We start from the raw sequence: 24,449 nt of genomic DNA, 5'->3' as shown, positions 1-24,449 counted from the left end.
ACTTTGCCCTTACCTGGAGAGAAAAAGATTGAAAGAATTGGGGAAGGGGCTTTCAGTATTCATTAGCACGTTCAGAGTGGCTAATGTGTTTCTTGGGTGCGAGGCGTGGGCTTCCTCAGATGAGGAAATAAGCTTGGAATGTGGGGGCTTGTTGTGAGGTTTACTTGAGAGAACAGGAAAGGATGTTATCCATTGCCAGATGCCTAATAGGTATGCAGACGTTTTTCTTCTCCGTATAGCAGCAGTATTAAGAGACTAATACTGACCAGACAACTACTCCATGATGCTATTATCCACGTGGTGTTTGAACAAGAGCTATACCAGAAGATCATCTATGGAGGCACTAATGTTGAAAGGAGGTGTGAAGGCATAACAACCTAATCTCTTATCTTCCCTACATTGCTTTCTTTGGAAAGTCTCTTTGTTGTTGTTATTGCTTTGGTTGTTGGAGATACAAAGTTCTACTGCTAGGAAAACCACTCCAGGCTATTAAATATTCAGGGTAGAATTCTCGAATGATCACAACCCTTAATTTCTTGCCCTTTTTAATTGATCCTGTTAATTGATAAAATCGTCCTCCTTTTGGAAAGATGAGAGGAAGACAAAACAAACAAGCCGACAAGAGGGGCCTGCTGTGGACTGACAGAGGGAGAGGGAAACAACACACATCTGCATCTTTCCAAACACAGAGTGTCACCCAAGAAATAGCTCGCATTCTCTTTGCCTCTCTCACTAGAGACTAAGAAGGTGATGGGACAACTCTTCACTGGCCTGTTGAAAGACCCATTGATACAAGCATCCTTCATGGAATGGGATTGACGTTTTTGCTTTCATCTCAGTTGGGATCAGTGCTGTCCTTCAAGTGCTTTTAGCATGTTCCATGCTAAGTGTCCACATGACACTTGAAATTTTCTCTAATTTTCCACTGCTGGGGATGCACCTGCAATGTTTTATTCAGAAATAGGACAGGACTGGTGAATGAGGGAGGGTGGAATTGAAATTTCTACACTGGATTTTTTTCCCCCTTAGTGCTCATGTTTACCATAATAGTTCTCTTGATCTAAAGTACAATAAAAAATTTCATCAAATTTGAACTTTTTCAAGTCTGAAATATGTGAACTGTTTTCTGTGGGGAAAGCACTTTCAACTAATTAGTAAGCGCTTCAAAATAAGGCTAAAGTGATTATTCTGATATTTATACTTAAATTCTAAGTAGAATGCTAAATTCATAGAAATGTTAATCCCAACATTTCATAAAAGCAAGCTTTTAGCTATACACGGGGTGGGTTTTTTTATGAAAAGAAAAAAGGTATATTTAATTTATTTCGATGAGAGAAATGTCACCGGTACATATTTAGAAAATAATTGTCCAAATTACTTCATATGACTCAAGTATCATTGAATATGCCATGAATAGTTAGTTTTTGAGTGAGAAGAAAGCAATTATGGCCTAGTTGCTTTCTAACCATTAATTTCCTGGCCCTTTGTAGAAAAAAATTTGCGTTAAGAGGAAAGGAACCATATTGATTGTGATTTAAGTAGTCATGTTTTATTGTAATATTCTAGGTAATTCAATCTATACAGAGTCAGATGTAGCAATAAAATAGTGTATTTGCTCATTGTTATTTTATGTTTATGTAATCAATAACACAAATAAAGAGCTTTTTTGTTCATAATAACACTTACTTAACCTCTCTTCTAAGGGATTTTTTTTTTTTTTTTAAATCATGTTAGAAGAAACCGTTTTAGGAGACTAAAGCATTCATTGTGGTGATATGGTTTGTGTTTTTTATGTCTGTGAGCCATCTGGAAGGCCCATTTAAGTGTTTAATGTTCCTGCATTGCACACCGTGTTTAATGCTTTCATACCTTTTTCATCCATGACCCAGGTCGTTAACCCAGGAAAAAGCCAAGAGATTAACTACTGCCTTCATTTTCACCCACCTCCATAAAATTAGCTCACCAGAATAATTGGGGAGATACCAATGAGGTGACTTCTGGGTTTTGTGAAATATGTAGGTAATAATAAAAACCTAAATATTGACTATAAACATAAATATGGGAATATACCGGTCTGTGACCCAGGAAGAACCAGCAGTTTAAAGATCACAGTATAATAAGAGCTGCTGATGTTCAAAATCACTGTTGAAATGGCCACGTGGATACTTGCAGCTGTGTTAAAGCACAAACCCTCTGAACATAGTGGTAGAGGGTATATGACGAGGTTATTACTAAACATTCAAGGCTGAAAGACATTGTAAAGGAAAGCAGTAAGTTCAAGGTTAAGCTTAAGTTCAGGCTTAGAAGGACTATGAGTTCATGTGTTAGTACAGTGTGAGGTGTATAAATATTAGGGCAGTTTCAGAGGTGTGGCTGTGTCCCTTGTTGTGTGAGCATACAGAGCAAGCAGTAAGGTTTTCAAAAGTCACCCGGCTCACAGTCCTCCACATCATACTATATAATGATTTATAAAATCATATTGTATACTGAGTTCTACAACTAGATAACTTACTGCAAAGACAAAGTACCTTACAATAGACTATAAAATTGGTGCTATCTCAATCACATTTCAATTAAGCAAGAGAGTTGGGGGCATTGATTCCAAATATGAGCAGTGCCACATAGGGAAGTACTTGGTAAATGGAAACATGTAGATGTTATTATTGGTAATAACTTGTAGTTCCCAGTAAAATGCAAGCTCATTTTTGGTCCCTAGTCTGAAATGTGTTTAAGTCCCTCTACTGTGGCCCCCGTCCGTTCACAAAGTGTACATAACACGCAAGTTGATACTACTGTTGCAGGCACAGAACCCTTGGCAGGTTCTCTCCCCTGAGATGGGTGGGGGGGGGGCAGGGGGGGCTTTGGTGGCTCAGGGAACTTGCAGGCAGGATCCGAACACAGACGTGTCGGTGGGAGCGCGTTGAAGATGTTAAGGTTTGCCTTGTGGTTCCCTTTCTCCAGGGCACCTGGATGATGATGGATTACCACACGGCTTCTGCACGGTCACCTACTCCTCCACGGACAGATTTGAGGGGAACTTTGTTCACGGAGAAAAGAACGGACGGGGCAAGTTCTTCTTCTTTGATGGCAGGTAGCACTCACCATTTTGTTTTTTATTTTGTCTTGTCAGGGGGTGGCTACCAAATTACTTCACTTGAAGGAATGATACAAATGAAAGAATTCAAGTGGATGTTTTGGTCCCACTTATAGAAGAGGCAAAAGTCACCCCAACATGTATACACTGCTCTGGGGACCAAGGGAGTCCCTCGGGCTGCTCTGGGGAGCCAGCCTGCGGCTTAGGTCCGTCATCACTGCCTCCTAGGCTGTGCTTACCACAGCTCTCCTGTCATGCCCGAGTCAGGGAGCTCCCACCATGCACACGACAGTTACGGGGCTCACCCAGTTCTTTGATGGGTTTCACCTGCTTGTCCCCGTGTACTCAGTCTCCTTGAAGTCACACAAACGGGGGTTGTTTTTGTCAGGGTCCAGTTTGGGCAGCTCAGATTGTGACTGTTTCTCGCTGCTTTTCAAGGATAACACCCAGTCACTCCAGCACACGCAGCCCTCTCTCTCCCGGTTGTCACGGTCTGGTTCCTCCCTACCCTGAAGGATGGTGCGGCCACCTCATGGGTTCCGCAGCTTCATTTTCTCAGCATTTTTCCCATCCTCACGAGACGGGTCAAGAAAATATTTAGCAAGGCTCTTCCAGGCCGCCTCAGCAAGGTTCAAGCAGGGAGACCCGGGACAGGTGAACGTAGGAGGAGTTCAGCTCCAGACTCACGGTGCGTGACAGGCTTACTCTTTGGGATGACTGTCACTGTGTGTGGTACCTTCGTGCTGATAGCACAACTGGTACTGTCGACGTTCTACCTCTAGCTAAAATATGTTCCCCAGCAGGGTTCTTGTTACTTTGCTTTCACCTCCCGTCTGAGAACGCCGTGAGGCAGAGGTTCCTTACCCTCCTGAAATAGGTGGGAATGACCGGAGAAATGACTTTCCCTTTCAAGAAAAGATGGCATTGTACGGGTGCAGCTTTCCAACCGCGACTTTTCAACCCTGTCGGTTTCAGAAACAGAGAACGACCGTGTGAATTTCTCAAGCACTTGGAGGAATTCAGAGGCATGGGAAGGCCAGCTCTCTTTCTGCCCACTTGACTGGGGAGTAGGGAACTGGAGTTAGCTAAAGCAGGTTATAGGATTCTGTAGGGTAGAGCACTGCTTCTAAGCTCTGGACATTGGTAATAAGCCGAAGCTTCCTAAGCCACGGAATTCCTCTGGGAAAGGGAAATGTCTAAGCTGACAGTTCAAGGGTGACGGAGGGACTGGCTTGTGACCCAGAAGGTCTTTTCTGTAGATGGAGTGGGTTGCTTTTAAAGTTTTTCACAGTTCTTCAGGCCCTCCCTTAGCTGATACAAGGAGGAGTGAGGAAAGTAATAAAAACCCATCATAGAACTTTTGTACAATTTCATTTTCATCATTAATTCCAATCTTCTCTTTCCCATGTTCCCCAACCCCACACCACATCTCTTTTTAGCAGAGCTTTGCTTACAAACTGTATATATTTTTTAAAGATTTTAAGTTATCTCTGCACCCAGTGTGGGGCTCAAACTCAGAACCCCGAAATCAAGAGTCTCACGCTCCACTGACTGAGCCAGCCAGGCACCCCACAAACTGTACCTTTTAAATGGCCAGATATTTTACTCCCTTTCCTTGGCCCTGCTGGGGATACCTGGTGGACATCTGAGTCCCACACAAGACTCTTGCAAGATTTGGTATCAGTGCTTTCTTCTCTCAGGATTCCTTTAACCTGTCCAGAGGGAAGCTTTTCCTGCCTCATTCTCATAGCAGTTTATTTATTTTATACCTCTTCTCTGGAAAGTGTTACTTCTTACCTCATGCTGCAGTCATTCTTTTATTCATTCAACAAATGTATATTTGTGCAAATGTCTTATTTCCCTTATAGGACAAAGGTTTCCTTGAGGACAGAAGCTGTTTGATCTGCTATGCTTCATGGCACTTTCCCTTAATTTGATACTAAAAAAAAAAAAGAGGTCTTGCTAAATGAGTATGGAAGCAGAAGGAGAAGGTAGAATTCCCTCAGAACACCCACTCCACCCCCCCAACACACACACACACTCTCTCTCTCTCTCTCTCTCTCTCTCATGCTTTAAAGCTGGTAGTTTGATGATCTTACCCGGTGACTGACTTGAGGGAAACAGTGCAGCAGGGTTGGCTGATTGTAATGTTGCTTACTTGCTTCCCAGACCTGACATGCAGGGTTGAAGGGCTAGACTGCTCTTCCGCACCAGTGTGCTAGGAATGAGCTGTGTTAGCTCCAAGGTACTGATCCTGTTGGCCCTGGGGGGAGCTGAGTGGGGTCTGACACTTCCCAAGTACCTCCCTCCCTCCGTCAAGCTAGTCACTTCTAGCTGCAGGTAGCTTTACCCACTTCCTCTTGCAGTCAGTCCTGCGCAAGCGTGGCACCGCGGGGGTGGGGGTGGGGGTGGGGGGGTGGGGGGGAAGCTGAAACGCTAGGTCAGGTTGAAACAGGAGGCCAGTAAGTATCAATGGAATAGAAAGAAATTCATTGGCTTTTTTTTTTTTTTTGAAGGCACTAATTCACTAGATTTTATATGTACCAGTCAAACATCTATAGAGACTTCGGTCAGATAGAATCAAAGAATGATGGTATTAGCACAGACCTCAGGAGGTTACCTTTGTACCCTTCTTCAGATAGATTTGGGCTAATACTTAGAGGGCAGAAAGTCAGTATCGCCGCTTTTATCATATATGATGTAGTGGTGTGGTGACAGGTTCTCAAAAGGTCACTGTCACTTTCTTTCTTCAACCCAATACTGAACATATTACGAGGCATCTGCTGAAAGGATTTGCCATAAACATTAGTGAGATAATCTTATGACTGAACAAAAAGGCTGTGGAATCTACTAGGTCTTTTTAAGGAGGGTGCAGGGTGTGATCATGGAGAGGTCAGCTGTTTCTCCATGGAACAGAACCTTAATTTACATTTGTCTATTAATTTTTCTCCCTATTTTTAGGGTCTGATGTATTGGGTAAAACAAGGTGGGGACCCCATGCTTTCAGTGCCAGTCAGGAGGCTTTAGTCTGAAAAAAAATCCCCCCAAAAAAGGCTGAAATCAAGGTTTTAAAACAACAGGTGAGGAAACAAAAAGTTTCTGTGAGAATTTTCAAAAGCTGTCCAAACCTGTAACGCAGGCTTGTGCTCCCATCAGATGGTTTGTTTGCAATTGCCAGAACCTGTCTGGAAAATTGCAGAGTGTAGTGACAAAAGATTTAGCCTGGTGCATTCTAATCTTATATGACACCTGAACCTGGGTGTGGGATTTCTGTAACCCACTTTACTGTGTACAGTGCACGTACAGAAATCTGTACATATTTAACATATACAACTGGATGAATTTGGAGGGAAGTATATATTCGTGAAACCATTACCACAGTCTATGCCATAAGCTACGTACGTGATTTATGAGAGGGTTACAAACAAATATGAATTTATATCAGGGAAATTCTAGAATCACTTTTCTACTTCATGTAGACTATGATAATCCTGAATAAGAATTTTAAATATTCAGATCACCAGGAAAAATGGCCCTGTTAAGTTTTTTAGCCAAGTTCCTAGATAGAAGCAGAATATTTTTAAATTGCACATAGAGCAAATACTTGGTAGAATAACAGACTTCAAGAAATACACCAGTGTGGAGCGCCTGGGGGGCTTAGTAAGCTAAATGTCTGACTCTTGGTTTTGGCTCAGGTCATGATCTCAGGGTCCTGAGATTGAACCCCAAATGGAGCCCTGCATTGGCCTCTGCACTCAGCAGGGAGTCTGCTTGTCCCTTTCCCTGTTCCACCCCCATGCACGTGCACTCTCTCATAAAGAAAGAAAGAAAGAAAGAAAGAAAGAAAGAGAGAGAGAGAGAGAGAGAGAGAGAGAGAGAGAGAGAGAAAGAAAGAAAGAAAGAAAGAAAGAAAGAAAGAAAGAAAGAAAGGAAGGAAGAAAGAAAGAAAATCTTTAAACAAATGAAAGAAGAAAGAAACACACCAATGTAAAAAGTGACTATGCCTCCCCTTTTTCTATACCCTCACCCCCAGCATCACAGAGGTGAGCACTGTTGGCAGAGAATTTAAGCATCTTAATTAAACATATTCACGGTAAAATAAGGAAATAGCTATTTATTTCTAAATCAGTTTAAATAGCCAAAATATACATTGTACATTACTATTATCTTAGCCTCATAATGTTTGCTAGTTTTGAGATCTTCATCAACAGTGGGTCTCTCTCCTTTATTCTATGGCAAAATGTAGAACAGAAAAACGTATTAAAACCAGCTTAAGGGGCGCCTGGGTGGCTCAGTCGTTAAGCGTTGGCCTTTGGCTCAGGTCATGGTCCCAGGGTCCTGGGATCGAGCCCCGCATCGGGCTCCCTGCTCAGCGGGAAGCCTGCTTCTTCCTCTCCCACTCCCCCTGCTTGTGTTCCCTCTCGCTGTGTCTCTCTCTGTCAAATGAATAAATAGAATCTTTATAAATAAATAAATAAATAAATAAATAAATAAATAAATAAAACCAGCTTAAGTCAGAACCTTAAGTCAGATCAGTCATTCTTTACCAGATAATTTATCTCAGGAATTAGGAATGAATGGGAAAATTGACCTTATTTTTTAAATTGTCTTTTCAAGCAGTTACTGTTTTCCATTTTCTCCCCCTTTGTAAAGAATGAAGAAAATGCCCTAAGACTAAGATTAGGTCACTGGGACTTAGCATCTGCTCTGGTCCTGAGATGAAGGCCTTGATGCAGTGAGGAGAAAGGGATCTAGAAGCTTCATTGCTGTGGCTCTGGAGTCTGTCTGGCACCACTGGACTGTGGTGGGTGCATATTACAAAGTTTTAGTATGCAGAGCGCTTTGATGTACACATCTCGCATTTTTTTATTAATCCCCAATTCTGGATGCTCATTTTAAGGCATTTTTTCCTTAATTGTTCTCATTTCAACCAAGATTTATAGATGCAAAGGTAATTTTGCAGAACTACTTGAAATTTTAGAATGGCAACAAGAAAGGTATTTCGATGCAGCTTGGCTTTGGGCTGGGTTATATCAGGGAATTGTGTGGTTTTTAGCCTGACTGTGAGATAAAAGTGAGTTAATTCATTTAGTTATATATTTTTTATATTACTGATGCTTCCCCTTGACATGCCAATTAGATTTAAAAGTATTATTTACTACTCCTAGTGTTGATTGCTGCACTGATGTGTCCAGCTAAGAGGGCTTTCTGTAATTTATCATTGGCCAGATAATCTAAGCAAGGCTGTCCATTTGGTGAGCCACTGAGAAAAGCTGACATTTTCCAGGTGACGGGCCCATGCACCATTCCCTTGTGTTTGGTTTTTAGAAAATACTTGGTCACATTTCAGGGAGACTGGAGGCAGAATGGACTTCTGAAGTCATGTATTCCAGCCTCCCACACAAGGCGAAAGTCCTTTCTATGTTCCTGATAGTCATCCAGCTTTTGCTGGAACCAGGCTCAACAAATACATTTGTCTGTATTCTAAAGAACTGTTCTGATTAAGGCAAAAACTTTTGTGACATACAGGAGGAAAGGAAGTGGGGGGAAAAATGAATAACTTTGAATACCTATCATTTGTTCAACCCTGGACACGTTTCCTTCAGAACAACCTGTGAAGTAGGCTTTATAATCCTATTTTACATATGAAGAAACGAAGGCACAGAGTGGTTAAATAATTTGCCCAAGGTCACCTAATCAGTAGGGGTTGGAGTTGAGATTCAAGCCAAGGTGAGCTCAATTCCAGAGCTCTTCTCTTCTCACTACACCTAAAACTCTCCTCTAAAAAGAAGCAGGGAACTAGCTCTGACCCCGACTGCTTTCTTGCTTGCTTTAAGTTTACTTGAAGTCACTTGTTAGCTATAATTTGTGAAGAGTTCAGAAGAGTGCTGGGTTGAATTTATTTACTGTCTTGTAGGGGCTTGAACAACTTTGGTAGGAGCTTGGCAAATTGATGGAAAGTTTACTTGCAGAATCAGCTCCAAAGAACTCTGATCTGTGAACTTGTTTCCTCATTTGTAAAGTGCAGATAATTATACCGACTTCTTCAAGTTATTGTGAAGATTGGATGAGAAAACCTGTAAAGACCTTGCAGAGTGGAGGGTACCTAGGAGGCACATATGGGAAAAAATGGATTTGTTTCCTATTACTCTGTATCTATATTTTTCCAGCTTTATTGAGATATTATCAACATATGATATATGTAAGTGTAAGGTATACAACATGATGATTTGATACATTTATATAGTAAAATGATTACCACAATAATGTCAGTTAACACCTCCCTCCCCTGATATAATGACCTTTTTTTTTTAATGGTGATAATATTTGAGATCTACTCTCTTAACAACTTTGAAGTACATAATACAGTATTGTTAATTATAGTCATCATGCTGTACATTAGATCTTCAGAACTTACTCATCTTATGGCTTGAAATTTGTCTCCTTTTACGAACAGCTCCCCATTTCCCCCATCCCCCAGCCCCTGGCCACCACCATTCTACTCTGTTCTATGAGTTAGGCTTTTTTAGATTCCACATATAAGTGAGGACATACAATATTTGTCTTTGTCTGACTTATTTCTCTTTACATAATGCCCTCAAGATCAAGGAGGATTATTATTATTATTTCTCACTATTGCTGTCACTATTATTTGCTGATAACAATGGCTAGGATTATTAATTTATTTATTTTTAGACAGGGAGAGAGAGGCAGAGGCAGAGGGAGAGAGAGAATCCCAAGCAGACTCCCTGCTAAGCACAGAGCCGAAGAGGGGCTCGATCTCACAACCCTGAGATCATGACTTGAGCCGAAATCAAGAGTCTAACGCCTAACCAGCTGAGCCACCCATAGGATTTATTTTTAGAGAGCAAAACTAAATTTCACTAATTGCTATTCAAAAATTTTACTGTCATCTTGAGCCTTTATAATAATCAGATCCTACAGACTCACAGATCTTCTACTAAAGGATAAAAAAAAAACTTTAAAGATAGACAGCACACTCTATTACATGTAAGCATGGTAGTGCTCCATTCAGCTTGCTGATCACACCTTGTAAGAAGTTGAAGTTTCTCTCAGATAGAGCCGGAGCAGATGGTTTGGGTTTGTGGGGGATGTTCTTCTTTTTCTTTACTTAGTGTTCATCTTTACTTAGTGTTCAGTATTTTAAGAGATAATGTATATTACTATATGATTACATCTCAATTTTTTAAAAAAGAGATAATATATATTGTCACATAAAATAACTGTTCAAACGATGTTTTAATACCAAGAGTCACAATTTAATTCAATTAGAACTGGGAATTTAAAGTAGAATTATGATTCACTTAAAATTTCCCTCTTGGTTCTTATATTACAACAGCTGACGAAAGGAAGGGAACACAGTGGGGGAAGGGAACAGAGTTTGTGCCTCACGAGGTGGAAAGCCTGAAACATTCTGGACCCTAGAATAACAAGGAAAAAACCAAGCTGTCATATCTCCTAAGTGCACTTTTGTGTATTCAGATATTAAAGAGAATTTTAAAAAGAAAATATAATAATATTTGAGTAAAATGCAGATGTGTCAGTCTAGGTAAATAATTACAAAAATTCCCAGTTTCTTTTTAAGTTAGATTTCCTAATTTAATTTATCACTGGAAATTTAAGTACAAGAGCTTTGATAAAACAGGTAACAATGGTCTGTGTGTATATGTACAGAAAGAAATTTAATTAAAGTTGATGTTTTAATTTTCTCCACATTTTCTGGTTACTTGATTCAGATGCGGATGGCAGAAAAATCTAAGTCGAAAGACCACTTTTGAAGTTTCTTAACATACTAAAGAATCTGCCAAGATGTTGAAAGAGACTTCAGGAAATACCAGTCAAGAACACTGTATATAGTATGATACCATTTTTATTAAAACAGAAACAACAAAGGTGGGAAAGTGCATGATATATAAATGGGGAAAACGTCTTAAATGGTATATGCCAAATTGAGCGAGAAGACTGGGAATTTCTACATTCTACATCTTTGTAGTACTTGGTTTGGTTTTTCTTTGTTTTACAATGAATACGTGTTACTTTTTTCACTTAAAGAAGCATTTATTTCATCTTTTTGCTATGCAATGCGTTGCTCATAAATTATTCCAGACAGAGGAACCTTTCTTACCTGTTTTTTTTTTTTTTAGTAGATTTAAAGCAGTTTTGGTAAATGTCTTTTGACTATTCCATTATCTCATAACTATTTCCCCGATGCTGTTTTAAGCCCAGTTTCTCAGTAGAAAGCTCACCATCATACCCATGAATGTGCATGCTTAATAATAATTGCCATTACTTATTTGAGCAATCACTATGTCCCAGATCATCTTCTAGGCACTTGATATATATGAACCCATTTAATCCTTATTATAACCCTATTAGTAGCTACAGTTTACAAATGAAGAAATGAAGCAGGGAGAGTTTAAGAGACTTTCCTGATGAGCAGACTCTGTGCACGTATACTGCATAGAAATAGTACTCTCTGCACTTGCGTAACATTGTTATGTTCCCTCTTAATTGTCTCTTCTCAAAGCAGAATTAGCCCAGTTTCCATTTCCATTCTTTCATTTAGGAAGTACCACTTGAAGATAGGCTGTGTTCCTGTGTTAGGGAGGGATCCGTGGATGGATAACACCTAATTTGTTCCCACAAAGGGCTTACAGTCTAGTTTGAGAAATGGGACACATAAGGTGGCCATCAGTAAAGACATGGAAAGCTCTGCGATGGTTCACGATGAGGCTCCAGTGAGAAATATGGACTGGTTGTGGAGCTCAGGGTAGACTCTGGGGGAAGTAGGGTGGGTAGGCTCTGGTTAAGCCAGTATGAGCAGACTTCCTCCAAAATGCAACTCTCCATCCAATTTCAGCAAGAAGGATGAGAAAGCTACTTGTATGTAGCTACCTCTCCAGTATTCTCTGATACTAACAATTTAGTGGCCACAAAACAGTGCCATTTTCTCAGCATATTTCTTTTTTGAATAGAAAAATGCCAGAGGCTTGAGGATAGTCATTATTATCCCAAGGCTATTTCTGCTTTGAATAAAAAAAAAAAGAAAGAAAATGTGACCCACAGCTATTTTCCTGAATGTGTCCTCAGGGATTTAAACCGTTTGGTTACATATGTTTTCAAGACAGAGGCAAGGATGCCGTAGTATGGGAGCTAAGATAGAGAGAGGAACGTGTGCTTGGGCCAGTGAATAGACTAATGTGAGCAGGGGACTCTAGAACAGGGGTCAGCGAACTTTTTCTGTATAGGGTGCGATGGTAAATACTGCAGGCTTTTGGGGCCTGCAGCACAGGGGTCAGTTTCCCTGGTACACCTCTGCAACTCTGCTGTGATGACATGAAGGCAGCCACAGAGGACGCGGGGAAGGACTGTGCGTGGCTGTGTCCAGTAGCACCACCTTTACAGAAACAAGGAGCCGGCCGGGGTTTACCGACCTCCTCTGGAAGAAAAGTTAAAAAGAATGGCAGGACCTTTGACCCCAGACTCAGAATCTTTTATTTTATTTCCTTGGTGCCAGAGGATGTCAAGCCTTATCATTTTTCTTGCCCTGGAGGCCCCCAGTTCATGCAATAATGTGCCCCTTTGGTCATCAGATTTCCTCCAAGCTATCATACTGATTTGCTGAGAGCACTAACAGTCTTCCTCAAGCAGGTGCTGACAAATAATGCAGTCAGTTTTGCTCTCCAGCACCTTAAGAGTTTGCATTTGTGCACCTTTGTCATTTGGGCAAAGAGGGAAATAGCTATTGGTTCTTAGTGTTATGAGACTAATAAGGATGGTCTCCATTGTAAGGGACGATGGGACAAGCTACTTAGGGGGAAATATGTGCAAGTCCATATTACTATTAAGTGATTTGCAAGACCCAGGCCTTGTAGATTTGATCATAACCTGAGAAATATTGGCAGACTAGACTAGTGTGTCAGGGGAGAATTCTGCTCATACACACAGGAATGTTTTGAATGCTGCTGAGAACTTAGTAAATAGGGTTGCCGGGCTGAGCAAATAAGGATCCAGGGCACTCACTTAAAATCGCATTTCAGATAAGCAACAAAAAATATTTTAGGATAAGTGGGTGTTCTGCTCGACATTAGGGACCTATTTATACTAAAAAATTATCTGTTGTTTATCTGAAATTCAAACCTGTCTGAGCCTCCTATATTTTATCTGGCCATCCTAAATGGGAAGATAGGTGAGTAAGTAGTTTTTTGCACTATTGTATTATTATGTCGGTTGATTAGCTATCCTTCCCCAAGGTTGTTCTTATTTTTATTTTTTAATTTTTTTTGGTCATCGGTGGGGGGAGTCTAATGACAGTCAAAACTCATTAATTCCAACCTCACTGATAGAGAATTTTGATTATTCAAGGACTGTGCTAAAGTGCACTTTATTCTCTTCATGAATTTATTCAGCCTATTTATCATTGGTAGTACAAACAAAACTGAAAGAACTGTTTCCTACCCATAGTGTAACAAGTACAGTGTGATCAGCGGCTACAGTTACTTAGATTGTGCTTCTCATTTAACAATCAGAGATCATTCTGTCATTCGGTAAGCAAGACCAGACTTTACCAGGCACAGCCAGGTGCAACCACCTCGGTCCCCATGGCCCCCCCGGCACCCCATCTATCCACATACACAGTGTGTGCCTGCCATGCTCTCCTTATGTTCCTCGTGCTTTCTAGAACCTCCCACAATGCTCGCTACTTATGAGGCACCCTATAAATGTTTTTTAGGTGAATTAATGGGTGAGTGCTATCTGCAGATGTTAAAACAAACTGTCACCGTTGCTAAACATCTTACATTAAATTAAAAAAAAATTATTTGAGGTACTCTTTCCCTTGTTCCAAGTTGTAGTACATAGAGGGAATTTTTGGTAAAGTTGGTTTTGTTGCACAATGGCCTTTGAGAAGCTAATCCCGAAAACAGATTGAAATTCCAAAAGTGTTCTATGAGGAGGGAGGGGGAGGTTCTTATAAATTCACCATGAGCAGCACCCCTGTGAGTTTCTTTTGTGGTGGAAGGAGGGGTGTCAACACTATCAGGCTGCTAATGATATTAACAAGGTTCAGCCTGCAGTCTTCCTTACTTGTCCCCATTTGCCCTGATCATGTGCCCCCACACACACACAGGTGCACACATGCATATACTTAAGTAAATCCCCATATATCATCCACATAAATGGAAGGGGTTCTTCTGACTGGATATCAGTATGGTTGTCACCCATAAATAATACATTAATGATCTAAATAAATATGTAGATATTTACATTCTAAACCACTATTGTGGTCCTTAAGGACCACTATATACAAGCCATCTGAAAGAGCTTGAGAACCCAGTGAAGTCCGGACCAGTGTTGAGGGAATTAAACATGAGTGGTTTATATGTGAAAAGGGTACCACCACCATTTCTATCGCCTGGTACCGGTCAGCATCTTAGTCTTGAAAACATACTCAGATGAGGCTTGGTCTGTTTCCACCTGTGGCTTTATTCTTCTCTATTTCTGCTAGCAGAGAAAAAGGATGAATGGGAACCGGGAAGTTAAGAATGAAATCTCCCTCTGTCCCTAATCCTACCCAAATCGCGGGAGTATTTTTCTTAGCAATGGAGGGAATTCGGAGGTGCACTGAATACAGGTCAGCAGCGAAACAGAGCGTTGCCTGTGATCCTTTCTTCTAAGAGAGTGGGGCCATGGTCTGACTATTCCCTTCTGTTCTCCCTTCTCTCGCAGCACCCTGGAAGGGTATTATGTGGACGATGCCCTGCAGGGCCAGGGAGTGTACACTTACGAGGACGGGGGCGTTCTCCAGGGCACATATGTAGACGGAGAGCTGAATGGGCCCGCCCAGGAGTATGACACGGATGGGAGATTGATCTTCAAGGGGCAGTACAAGGATAACATTCGGCATGGAGTCTGCTGGATATACTACCCAGTAAGCCTGGTGACTGTTCATTTTGCTGGAACGTAACATGGGTTAAGCCAGTGCTTTGGCTCCTGGCAATAAAGAGTAAAGTGTAGCCTCTATGTTAGAAAATGTAAAGCTGTGAAACTTGAGAGAGTCACAGGAGCTGAAGCCACCAGCTTCCGAGGTGTGCCCCTCGCTGCTACTCACTATCCTCTTAGATTGTTTATATTTATTTTCTTTTATTGTTATGTTAATCACCATATATTACATCATTAGTTTTTGGTGCAGTGTTCCATGATTCATTGTTTGTTCATAACACCCAGTGCTCCATGCAGAACGTGCCCTCCTCAATACCCATCACCAGGATAACCCATCCCCCTCCCCCCCTCCCCTCTAGAACCCTCAGTTTGTTTTTCAGAGTCCATCATCTCTCATGGTTCGTCTCCCCCTCTGACATACTCCCCTTTTCTTCCTCTCCTGTTATCTTCTTCTTTTTCTTTTTTCTTAAAATATGTTGCATTATTTGTTTCAGAAGTACAGATCTCTGATTCAACAGTCTTGCACAATTCACAGCGCTCACCGTAGCACATACCCTCCCCAATGTCTATCACCCAGCCACCCCATCCCTCCCACCCCCAACCACTCCAGTAACACTCAGTTTGTTTCCTGAGATTAAGAATTCCTCATATCAGTGAGGTCATGTGATACATGTCTTTCTCTGATTGACTTATTTCACTCAGCATAACACCCTCCAGTTCCAACCACGTCGTTGCAAATGGCAAGATCTCATTCCTTTTGATGGCTGCATAATATTCCATTGTGTATATATACCACATCTTCTTTATCCATTCATCTGTCAATGGGCATCTTGGCTCTTTCCACAGTTTGGCTATTGTGGACATTGCTGCTATAAACATTGGGGTACACGTACCCCTATCCTCTTAGATTGTTGATCCTCACAGCTACTATTCATTCCTCCTCGGTGTTGTTTTGGAAAGGAATGGATAGTCATGATTCAAACAAATTGGGACAAAATGGCTTTATTGTAACACTAATAAAGACAAAAATATATGCTTTTTAAAAATATTATTTTGGGGGGCACCAGGGTGGCTCAGTCATTAAGCGTCTGCCTTCGGCTCCGGTCATGGTCCCAGGGTCCTGAGATCGAGTCCCGCATCGGGCTCCCTGCTCTGCGGGAAGCCTGCTTCTCCCTCTGCCTGCCGCTCCCCCTGCTTGTGCTCTCTCTCTCTTTCTCAAAAAAATAAATAAAATCTTAAATATATATATATTCTTTTGGTATATAGAGAGAGAGATGGTGGAATATTCCACTGTGTTGCTATTAATTTTATTCTGGTTCTCATACAGGAGAACTGATCCAACAATCTCCCATCTTTTGGGACTTACTGCACTGTTATTACTTGATTTTACAACCCTATTCCCTACTTTATAAGTGATTGATGGCTTATGTTGCTTAAATTAAGGTAATTAAAATTAACTTGCCTTTGAGTATTTGATAACATTTTCCAATATTTCTGGACTTTACTAGAGCAAATGATGTGGCAGAACCCATTGGCTTGGGAATTAATGCTCTAATTGTTGTTTGCATTTCAAATATCCCATCTGTTATTAGTGAATTTTCAGAAAATATGTCAGAAAATAGACCTTAGAAAATATTTTATCTACTATTTTATTTTGTCCAGGGCACCTAGCTCATTGTGTCAGTAAAGCATGCAGCTCTTGATCTTGGGGTCATGAGTTTGAGCCCCGTGTTGGATATAGAGCTTACTTAAAAAAAAAAAAACAACTAAAAATAATAATAGTAATATTTTATTTTGTCCAGAGCTTAAGTCAAAATACAAGACAATTTTTCTTAACTCTGAACCCTATTTTCTTATGATTAAAAAAATGTTAATAAAAACAAATGATCTATTACGTGTGTAATAAGAAAAGTGGCCCCAGCTAAATCTACTTACACATTATTGTTCTTTAAAAACAAGCTATACTCTAGGAACAGGGCTTAAGGAAAGAATACTGTAAAACATTTTTTGAATAATTACCAAAGCAATTACATATGTTCTTGGTAGGCTCTGTGATAGATTAGGAGTCCTTTGGGTACCTGCCTGTAAGGCAGGCAGGAAGAGGGACGTCGTGGAGGTACTTACCAGCTTAGGAAGACAGAGACTTGCTGCCTCACGAGTAGGCCCGGTGAGCATCTTGCTGCCTGGGACCGGGGATCTGCTGGCATGACAGTGAATCATGAAGTCAGAGAAAGTGGAGCTCTCGGCGGGAGCCTGGGTATAGGAAAGAGCCCTCCTCCTCCCTCATCTTACTTGTGACTCTAATCAATTAAAGTCTCTAGAGGAGATCAAAGATGCACCAAGGTGAATGGATCCATTTCACTCAGTGTAGTTGCATCTTGACACCTAAATGGTGCGCCTACATTTTAGTCTTTGGTGTTCATTATTATCTTATTAAATGCCAAGAGAAGACTCTGCCTTAGGAAAGAAGCACTTGGGTGTTATGAGCTTCCAAAATTAACTTGGGATAACACTTGCTTTATATATGGTATCTGTTGGCAGTTGAGGGGGCTGATCACACCCCTCTTCTCTCTGGATTCAGAATCAACTAAGACACCTATGTCTTCAGGTGTCAGAGATCAAGATGGTTATATTACAACAGCAGTGGGGGATTGGAGATGTGATGTGGACCCAAAGTCAAAATGGGCTTCTATTCTTTCCCCGTCTGAACTAAACAGTTGGATCAGCGGCAGATAGAGCTCTAGAAAGTTGCAGGTCGCCCCCCGGAGGAGTAGGGCCTGCCTGGGGAGCTTCCCCAAGGAAAGAACGGTACAGGAGGAGGCAACAGGTGCATCCTGCGGGGACAGCGTGAGTGAAAATGTCGCAGGACCTCTGGGAGCAGCAGGCTTTATCCTGCTAACCCCCACCCAATAAAGAGATGGGTGTCAGTGGGTGTCAGACTCTGCCTTCTCACTAATCAAATGAATGATTCCTTCTCCCATGAAGAGGAGCCACCGAGCAGAGGAGAGAAGGTAGCAGCTTCCTCCCCGACACTGCCTGACACAGCAGACAAGGACGTTTTTGTGATACGGAGTCAAAGCAGGAACAAGAGGAGGGAAAATAATGATTCGCCTTATACTATTTATAAGCTTACTCTCAAGACAGCTTATTTCTTTCAGAATGATGTCACCTGGGTGGCTCAGTCAGTTAAATGTCTGCCTTCCACTCAGGTCATGATCCCGGGGTCCTGGGATCGAGTCCCGCATCCGACTCCTTGCTGGGCAGGAAACCTGCTTCTCCCTCTCCTCCCCGCTTATGCTCTCTCTCACTATCTCTGTCTCTCTCTCACAAATAAATAAATAATCTTTAAAAAAAATGTATACCTCCTTTTGGAAATAAAAGAAGAAACTCTGCTTTATCATACTAGACAAATAGATTCATCGCCTCCCTGACCAAAAGTTTAAAGTACTTAAGGAAAAAAAAAATGTGAGAGCCTAGAAAGACAGAATTCTGGACAAATAAGTCGAGACATTGGCTCACATTAGTTACGGCATGTTAGACACGCAAATGCTCTAACGCCCTTCAGCTCAGTAATCACCACTGAAAGCCTGAAGGCAGATCTTGCAGAAAGTATCATCCCCATTTATGCTGGCTTATTAAGAATTAACTCTGGGAGGAGAAAGAGCAAGCATATAACTCTAAGGCACTTTCTATGCCTTAAAAATGCTGCCAAGTATTTTTCTCTCTATGAAAGTGCTATGGTTCGTTTTTAAATTTATAACCTTTTTTCCTCCAAAGAGCAATTAGGCTACGGAAAGCTGTAGAAATCAGGTACCTGATGTTATTTATTCCTGCTGTCTCTCAGTAAGCAGCATTTGAGATCACTCAGAAGTCATCCTACACCACTGACTTTGAGTAGCTGTTTCTAGAACCTTTGATTTGGAGAAATAACCAAGCTTTTAAAAGATGTCATGGCATTAGTATTGTTGTATTGAACCCACATGGGTCTCAGACTTTCAGTTCAGGAAACGTCGCTTGCACCCTAGATTCAGTTATTTTTTGATTATTTATTAGATTATTTTTTGGTATCCCAGTTCAATTCAAAAGTCATTTATGGATCACCTACCATGTCCCCAGCACTTACCAGGATACAGAATTCTATCAGAGCCTCTGCCCTAAAATATTTAATGACCTTTAGGAATGAAAGCAAGTGACAGTTAAGCAGGAAGTACAGCTGGCTTCGCTCCTGGAAGGAGACAGAAGGGAGCGGTAAATAAAAGTGGGAAGAAAGAGATGATGGGGAAGGGAATAGGATTTAGTTGATTTTTTTTTTCACTTTTCCTTGTAATGCCATAAAAAGTGACGGTGTGGGATTCTTAGAAAGGCAGTATCCACAAGTCCCTTCTGTTTATCTCCTAGAACATGCAGACAACTCTCTTTACTCATGTACACTAAATTAATTCTTGAATACATTTGAACTAAAGATTTTCTTAGTAGACCAGAAATCCAAAATCCCACATGGAGAATAAGTGAGATGGTATGAATAGCGGGTAAAACCATCTTGCTATAGATCCTCATCACATTGGATATGGGCCCACAGTTTAACACATAGTTACATTTCCTTTAAATGTTTGTAACTAATATTACAAATACAATGCATTTGCTTCTTAGATAACGAACCAAGATAGAGTAACTTGTCAGGATTATAAAGTGCGGCTCAGTCTCTGACTCCCTAAATCAGGCTTCTGTACTTCTATGTGTGTCTAACTTCTAGCAGTTTATTTGTATGGGGCTGCATGGGGAGGTATGCATCATGTTTTTTCTCACGTGAAAGCTTTGAGTTCAACTGTTAATGTTAGCGCTATCAATGATGGGAGCACGCAAGAAAAATCCCTTGAAGTCGCGTCATACGGATAAATACTACATATAATATTTTCTGGCTTTTGGTTTCTCCCATCAGGATGGAGGCAGCCTTGTGGGAGAAGTAAATGAAGATGGGGAGCTGACTGGAGAGAAGATAGCCTATGTGTACCCTGATGAGAGGACAGCACTTTATGGAAAATTCATTGATGGAGAGATGATAGAGGGAAAACTGGCTACCCTTATGTCCACTGAAGAAGGAAGGCCTCACTTTGAGCTGATGCCGGGAAGTAAGTCGGATCTGTTTCAGATGGGCTGCTCCAATTCCAAAGCAGGTTGTTAGGGCATATTTGAGAGAAATTAATTTGTCTAGTCCACTTGAATCGTGTAATAATAATCAGCCTTGCTGCATAACAGACATGTCCTCAAATATAAGTCTGCTGACGAGCTGTATTCCAGCTGGGTCAGGCTGGGCTGGGCTGGACATGGCTGGACTTGAGGCTTCTTGTCTTATTATGCCTTATATGTCTTAATTCTGGGGCCCAGTCTGAAAGGACTGTGGTGCCCTGGGTCAAGATTTTCCCAAGTGGGTCCCAAGAAGCCAGAGCATGAGTAGACACCTGTGCTGCTTCTGAAAGCTTAGCTTGAAATGGTCATGATGTCACTTTCAGCCACTTTTCATTGGTCAAAGCAGATCGCACAGCCAAACCAAATATCAGTGAGATGGGGAAATAGATACCATGCATTTCAATAGCAGGTGCTAAAAAGTCGCATGATAAAGGCATAGCTATATATTCAAATACAGGGAAGAAGTGAAGAAATGACAGCAGTAATTTGATGCATCTCAAAAGGTTAGATCTCAGAAAAAACTGAAATACAGTTTAATGATATTGAAGAATCAAATTAGGTAGATCTCCAGGTTGGTACAAATTGTAAAACTGATTCAGCCTGACCTCTGATTGGGAAAGATAAATGCATGTTGGCAACCCCTGCCTTCTTCAGAGCCCAGCATCTTCACAGGGTACATACTGGATACATGAGTGAGCCCAGTGGAATCCATATTAGAAAAAAAATCCTTTATCCTTTTAGAAGTACAGTATGGCATACTAAGCATTTTTTTTTCTGAGTATAAAATTATTTATTAGGGGCACCTGGGTGGCTCAGTCGTTACGCGTCTGGCTTCAGCTCAGGTCATGATCCCAGGGTCCTGGGATCCAGCCCCCATTGGGCTCCCTGCTCGGCGGGAAGCCTGCTTCTCCCTCTCCCACTGCCCCTGCTTGTGTTGCCTCTCTCGCTGTCTCTCTCTCTCTCTGTCAAATAAATAAATAAAATCTTGAAAATAAATAAATAAATAATTTATTGTAGAAAGTCTGGAAAAAAACAAGGAAAAAAAACCAAGATTTTGTATTTCGGGTAGCGTAACAAACGAAATCTGTTTAAATTGGTCTCATTCCTTGAAAGCAATATATGCATGTATGTCCCATCTAAGTTAGGTTATACGGAGAAAAAAAGTAGAGAAGATAATAAATCTACGCTAAGTAGTCCTAAATAATATTTAGCTGTTTGTGATCTGAAGGAGAATCTCCAGAGGAGAATGTCCAAAACTAGGAAAGCTAGCATTTACACTTAGATCCAACTTGGTTGTTTTAAATGTCTCAGTTTTTGTTTTTTTAAGTTAAAAATTGAGGCGGCCTAAATGCAATGTGGGATTTTGGACTGGATCCTGGAATGGAAAGAAGGCATTAGTGGAAAAACTGGTAAAATCTGAATAAAGTTTGAAGTTTAGTTAATAGTAACGTATCTATGTTGGTTTCTTAATTTTGACAAACATACCATGTAACATAAGAAGTTACCATTACAAGAAACCGTGAGGAGTATTGGGGTGCTCTGTACTATCTTTGCAACTTTTTTTTTAAGATTTTATTTATTTATTTGACAGAGAGAGACACAGCGAGAGAGGGAACACAAGCAGGGGAAGTGGGAGAGGGAGAAGCAGACTTCCCGCTGAACAGGGAGCCCGATGCGGGGCTCGATCCCAGGACCCCGGGATCATGACCTGAGCCAAAGGCAGACGCTTAATGACTGAGCCACCCAGGCGCCTCTATCTTTGCAACTTTTCTGTTAATTTAAAATCATTCCAAAATGAAAAGTTTTAAGTGAAACAGTCATCTTTACACTTCTGATTCTATTCTCTGTGCTCTTCACATATGTTCTGAACGGAGACAGTGCTACCGTGTTTAGAAGTGAGGGGCCCCGGGCCAGGGGAGGATCCCAGTGGGTGATGCCCATTTTAAAACTTAAGAAGTAGCAGCATGTTTTAGTGGCAAGAGCCGCGTGAACTTGAGAGTCACTTGATTTGGGTTTCAGCTTCAACGTTTACCGTAGTATGGTCTTGGGCAAGTTATTTATCCCTTCGGAACCTATTTCTTCATTATAAAACACAGATATTGGCACCTACTATACAACAGCATAAGGGAAGTTATTGTTCTCTTTACATTCTTCTTGGTGTGAGTAAGCAACAGATTTTGGGAAGCAAGGGTGATAATTCTCAAAGGGTTATTTTTCTTAGACTTCCTGGTTGTGGGGCACCTGGGTGACTCAGTCAGTTAAGCATCTGCCTTCAGCTCAGGTCATGATCCCAGGGTCATGGGATCGAGTCCCACATTGGGCTCCCTGCTCTGTGGGGGAGTCTGCTTCCCCCTCTTCCTCTGCCGTCTCCCCCACCCCTCCTCATGCTCTCTCTTACTATCTCTCTCTCTCCCTCAAATAAATAACTGAGATCTTAAAAAAAAAAAAAAAAAAGAACTCCTGCTTGTAAATAACAAACACTCTCTTCACTTTAGCTTAAGACCACAAAAAAGGTGGGGAGAAGGCGCATGATTCTCGGTAAGATTCTGGTAGGCCTGTTAATTTGAGGACATGTTGAGCAGTTTGGGTTTCACAAGCGTCGGGGAAGCATGGCCGCTTCGGGTGCCTGGGAGGGACACGGGCCTTGGTTGTTGGGCACTTCTCGCCTACCCCCCCAGGCCCTCGCAGTTCTAGTGAGTGAGCTGTGGACCAGGTCTGACGGGGCCCTGCCACCATCTGGTCCGGTGTGGGGAGAAGAAGGAAAACGGAAGGCAGGTATCCCAACCTGCCCCTCGCTGACCTCTCCCCACACCCTTTCTCCTCATGCTTCTGTAGCCGCAAACTGCTGCTAGCTATCCACTCCTGCACGCTGATTTCCCTGTCAGGGCTCAGGCTGGACTTTCTTCTTGCCTCATCTCTTCCTCTCTCCGCAGAGGAACTCCTTTCTCTGGTAATTCCTGTGCTGTCTTTAAGGCTTAGAATTCATGTCTGTCAAGGAAATGAATGAAATCTGGTCTGGCATAGTATAAATTACAGAGGAGAGGGGGATAAGTAAAGAGTGTGCTCCGTGTGCCGGGAGCATTGGCCCATTGGCCAGTGGGGGAAGAACAGGAAGGGACAGCGTGTGTCAGAAAAGATGGCGTCAGCTTCTTGAAGGCAGCCAGAGATGTCCCTCCTGTTTGCATCTGTACAGTCCCTAATGTGGGGCTTTCCATGTAGCTGGCCCGTGGTACTTTGGATGACAGGTTTAGTCTAAGGAGGGGAGGGGGAAGTTCAGAGGAGATTTTCTGCACAATAGAACAAGTATTTCACAGAAAATCTGGTTAGAAAGTGTGGGTTCTTTCTTTTTTCAGCTAACTTGCTTTAACGGATTGTGCGTTGGTCCATTACCAGTTTGCTCTCAGATGCATTTCTTGTCTTTCTCCTGCCCGGCTTTTATTGCAGGGGCCTTCTGCTCCTTGAAGGCCACATTGCCTAGGCCCTTGTGCGTTGGCTTCTGTCTGGGTTTGGCCACAGGGAGGCACTGGCCAGGGCCACGGAGAGGAAAAGCATCAGGAAGAAGCTCTCTCTCTGTGTCCAGCAGCATCTCCAGCAGGGGCCTGTCTTCTGACTCCATCTCCCACCAGGAAAGCCCCCCCGCATCCCAGCTTCCCTGGGCCAGTATACCCCAGCTTTAGAGCCCCAGGCACACCACCTCCACCTTTGTCCCTCTGGCTTAGGGTTATGTGGCTTCAGCTCCTGCCAGTCTCTAGGCTCCTCACTGACCCCTTCGGCTTCTCAGTTCCCTAAGTGAAATTCTCTCTTTGAAATATGCAAATGGTCTGTTTCCTAGCTAGACACTGACTGATCTGGATTGCTTTTTAACTTTTAGTTTGAGACACTGATTTGGGTTTTGTGATTGTACCAAACAAACAAGCAAAAACCAGAAGGAGGACCTGGTAACCGCTGAGGAATTGCTTAACGGGATGATTTGTGATGCGTTAGTGCCTAAAAGAATTTACTTTACAGGAATAAGCCCTTCGGTTCTAAAATGTGTTTCTTTGCTTATTCGGCATTAGAGCATCAGATGTCTTCATTGCGCTCTGGGAGGATTCTTGGTGGCTAATCCTTTGCAGAGAACCATTGTTAATTCTAGGACAGTTGTGTACCTTAGTTTCTGAATAAATTACTGATTGGTGTCTGAACCACCTTGATAGAAATAAGAAAA

At 41.8% G+C, this 24,449-nt stretch overlaps 1 protein-coding gene across 3 annotated transcripts in view; it reads left to right on the top strand.

Moving 5' to 3' along the window:
* Nucleotides 1-24,449, top strand: part of SETD7 (SET domain containing 7, histone lysine methyltransferase) — a 47,327-nt gene that overhangs the window by 5,705 nt on the left and 17,173 nt on the right. The window contains exons 1-4 of one of the 3 annotated variants that reach the window (XM_073892280.1): nt 2,959-3,087; nt 10,852-10,971; nt 14,843-15,044; nt 19,995-20,184. In XM_073892280.1, the coding sequence (XP_073748381.1) occupies nt 10,925-10,971; nt 14,843-15,044; nt 19,995-20,184 (439 nt within the window). In that variant the 5' untranslated portion in view covers nt 2,959-3,087; nt 10,852-10,924. Of the gene's footprint in view, nt 1-2,958; nt 3,092-10,851; nt 10,972-14,842; nt 15,045-19,994; nt 20,185-24,449 lie in introns of those variants that run through there. The other 2 variants (XM_073892279.1, XM_025874218.2) reach the window with 2 other exon arrangements.

This window comes from Callorhinus ursinus, unplaced genomic scaffold (assembly GCF_003265705.2).
Source record: "Callorhinus ursinus isolate GAN/ISIS: 27379988/994484 unplaced genomic scaffold, GSC_fseal_2.0 scaffold4, whole genome shotgun sequence".
Taxonomy (NCBI): domain Eukaryota; kingdom Metazoa; phylum Chordata; class Mammalia; order Carnivora; family Otariidae; genus Callorhinus; species Callorhinus ursinus.
This window is presented reverse-complemented; position numbering and strand designations above follow the sequence as displayed.